The sequence below is a fragment of the Zeus faber genome (assembly GCF_960531495.2).
Source record: "Zeus faber genome assembly, chromosome: 6".
In the NCBI taxonomy this organism is placed as follows: Eukaryota; Metazoa; Chordata; class Actinopteri; order Zeiformes; family Zeidae; genus Zeus; species Zeus faber.
Genome location: NC_137201.1, coordinates 17,936,918 through 17,940,763, shown reverse-complemented (window position 1 = coordinate 17,940,763; position 3,846 = coordinate 17,936,918). Strand labels below are relative to the sequence as shown.

Sequence of the window (3,846 nt, the reverse complement as noted above, 5' to 3'; positions counted from 1 at the left end):
CTCGGAAAAAAAAGAAAAAACCCCAAAAAACAAAAAAAAAAAAAAAAATCCTTGCGTGGGGAGTTTTCGCCACGAGGCAACAATTTGCCCCGAGACGCGGCAGCGCGTGGAACCCCTCGCGAAAATTGGCCGCGCGCGCTCAATCCCGGATCCCGTTAAACGGTAGAAACGCGGGGAGCCGCGCGCAGACGTCCGCACGCGCCTCCGAGAGCCAAACGGGGGAGCGAGCGAGCGAGCGAGAGAGAGAGAGAGAGAGAGAGAGAGAGAGGGAGAGAGAGGGAGGGAGAGAGGGAGAGAAAGAGAGAGAGAGAGACGCACGCACTGCTCCAATGCGTCTGTGCAGTAGCGGCTCCGCGTGAAGCGAAAAAAAAAAAAAACAACAACAACAAAAAAAAAAAAAACAACAAAAAACAAACAGAAAAAATAAACAAAATTAAAAAAAAAAAAAAAAAAACCCAAAAAAACAGAAACTTATCGAATTAGAAATCCAGAAAGCCCGCACCGGGCGATCAGCCGAGAGACTAGGAGGGGAGGGAGGGGGAGACAAAAAAAAAAAAAAAGACTTTTTATACGGGTTTTCTTTTTTTTTTTTTTTAAGAAAATTAATAAAGAAATCAAGCTGGCTCAGTGCGTGTCTCAGCAGCCCAGCGTGACAGGTGCTCCTCACCCCCTTTGGAGGACTGTCAGCAGCAAGAGGATGGCATCAGAGCTGGCAATGAGCAACTCCGACCTGCCCACCAGTCCCCTGGCCATGGAATATGTTAATGACTTCGATCTGATGAAGTTTGAAGTGAAAAAGGAGCCGCTGGAGCCCGATCGCAGCATCAGCCAGTGCAGCCGCCTGATCGCCGGGGGATCCCTGTCTTCCACCCCGATGAGCACGCCCTGCAGCTCGGTGCCCCCTTCTCCAAGCTTCTCGGCGCCCAGTCCGGGATCGGGGACCGAACAGAAGGCGCACCTGGAGGATTTCTACTGGATGACCGGGTACCAACAGCAGTTGAACCCCGAGGCTCTGGGTTTCAGCCCGGAGGACGCAGTAGAGGCTCTGATCAGCAGCAGCCACCAGCTCCAGACCTTCGACGGCTATGGCAGGGGGCAGCAGTTCGGCGGCGCGGCCGGGGCGGGGGGCGCCATGGCCGGCGAGGAGATGGGCTCCGCCGCAGCGGTGGTGTCCGCGGTCATCGCCGCGGCCGCAGCCCAGAACGGGGGTCCCCTCCACCACCACCATCACCACCACCACCACGCGGGTGGACATCACGTGTCCTCCGGGTCCCAGCCCAACGGCGGCTCGGGGGGCAACCACCAGCATATGCGTCTGGACGACCGGTTTTCGGACGACCAGCTGGTGACCATGTCGGTGAGGGAGCTGAACCGGCAGCTCCGCGGGGTCAGCAAGGAGGAGGTGATCCGGCTGAAGCAGAAGAGGAGGACGCTAAAGAACCGGGGCTACGCGCAGTCCTGCCGCTACAAGCGGGTCCAGCAGCGGCACGTCCTGGAGGGCGAGAAGACCCAGCTGATCCAGCAGGTGGACCACCTCAAGCAGGAGATCTCCAGGCTGGCCCGGGAGAGGGACGCCTACAAGGAGAAGTACGAGAAGCTCATCAGCACCGGCTTCCGAGAAAACGGATCCAGCAGCGACAACAACCCCTCATCACCCGAGTTTTTCATGTGAGTGTCGAGCTGAAAAGTTTTATTGGCAGACAAGGGGGAGAAAAATAAACTCTTAATTTACGCCCGACCGAACGAGAAATTAAAAGCCATTTCTAAAGATATATGTTTTAAGGACACACAGTTCTCTTTTTTTTATTTCAGTACTATTTGGGGGGGGGGGGGGGGGGGGGGTTTCATGAAGTATTTTCTTTTCTCATTTTTAAAGGATCTGTAAATAGGACCCGGTTTGGATTAGTTTATTCTCTCCACATATGTATTTTGTTGAATGCACATTGCATACATTTATACAGGTCCGCACTTACGCATCGTCCAACCGAAATTGTTTATGGAAATGGAACTTTCCCTGGCAATTCAACTTTCATGATGTCATTTTTTTTTTTTTTTGTGTTAACTTGTACTTTGTTTTGGTGTGAATCTCCCCCCATTTCACCATTTCGTACCACGTAGTTGTGCTGTGGTTTAAATATCCAAACTCAGTCACATAAAAGTTTGGAAATATTAGATTGTAGGCCTTCATTGTAAGCCCGTGCATGCTGGTCGTGTGCCGATTTTTCATCTGTTTTTTTATTTGTTATTATTATTATTATTTTTTATTTTTTTTGTGAATTTGTTTGGACTGTTTTATGTCATGGTATCCATGGCAACTGACTCCATCAATTTGTACAGGGGTGGGGGGCTTGAGCTCGATTATTCTCACAATCATATAAACTCAGACCTTTCATTGTCCAAAACACACACACAAACGCACACGCACACATACACTCGCACACACGCACGCACACGCACACGCTAGGTTATTCTCGCCATCATATAAACTCAGACCTTCATTGTCCAAAACACACAGGCATGCACGCACGCAAGCACGCACACACACACACGCACACACACACACGCGCACGCGCGCGCACACACACACACACACACACACGCACCTGCTGAGCTGTTGAGCGTCCACAGATCCCCAAAACACACTGAATTATAGCTTCTACGAAACGCCATTGCATGTTTTTAATCGCGTTCTTATCGTGAACGTATAGGCTATTGATCTGCGTTTGAATTTTTGTAAAAAATAATAAAAAATCAAAAATAAAAATTGACTCAAATATCTTTGTCTTTAATATTTTGGTAATATTGACAGACATTTATAGATAGAAGACGGTCGGATACTTCAGTAGAGAATGACAAAATAGCCGACTCTATAAAATACAATACAAAGACTTGTAATCAACAAGTGGAATGACATTACAATTGCAAAAAGAAAATGTAACAGCAGAAAATAAGGCGAATGCTAAAGAAAAAGCAAACTTCCCTGCAGACTTTGTTACTTAGAAAAACATCCAGTATGTTATTGCGAGGGCTTTCGTTGAAGTGTATTTTTATTTTAAATCTTTGGAAAAACGCAGATTCACCCCAAACCAAGGCTTTTTATTGGAAAAATACACTGTGACCAAGTTAAAAATGGAAAATGCACAAATGCAGCAGAGATAACCTCCTTGCTCCCCTACTTATATAACTCTGAAATACCTTGAATAACTGCAGTGCATAGGCAATGAAATACAACTTTAGTTATTAAAATGGATTATACAATGAATACATCATTCATCAATGAATCCTCAGCAATGGGAACGGAGATATCCTCCTTAAAATGTTGAGTGTGTTCATTTTAGTTATTTGCCAGTGTGTTTAGTGAGGCGATAAAACACACACACACACACACACACACACACACACACACACACACACACACACACACACACACACACACACACACAAATACACAAATACACAAATACACACAGGATATTCTAATTTCATATTCGATCCAATAAATGGAGGGAAGTTCAACATTTTTAACTGTAGCACACGATCTGATTAAGTGGGAATTAAGCATGTTTGTTCAAACAATTCCGTTTAAGAGAAAAGTGACTTTCCTAGGCTGTAAGGCAGGTTCATTATAGCCATATGCTTTAGAAACAAAGACCAAAAATAAAAAAAAGATTGGTTGTGGTGTTTTTATACAGCTCCTGAAGTTGAAATGAAGCCGTTGCCAGAAGAGAACGCACTTCACTTAATGTGTATTTATTGTTAAAGCGCACGGTGCCTGTTTAGTGGAATATCCAGTTAATCATTGATACGAGGACAAACCTGCACTTTATACTCTGGAGCTGCTGACTT

The 3,846-nt window shown here is 46.2% G+C and overlaps 1 protein-coding gene across 1 annotated transcript; it reads left to right on the top strand.

Moving 5' to 3' along the window:
• Positions 1-697: 697 nt before the first annotated feature.
• Positions 698-1,672, top strand: mafb (MAF bZIP transcription factor b; the record flags this gene model as incomplete). The annotated part of the gene is made up of 1 exon (XM_080003013.1): positions 698-1,672. One exon carries the CDS (start codon positions 698-700, stop codon positions 1,670-1,672), a length of 975 nt encoding a protein of 324 aa, XP_079859139.1.
• Positions 1,673-3,846: the final 2,174 nt, after the last annotated feature.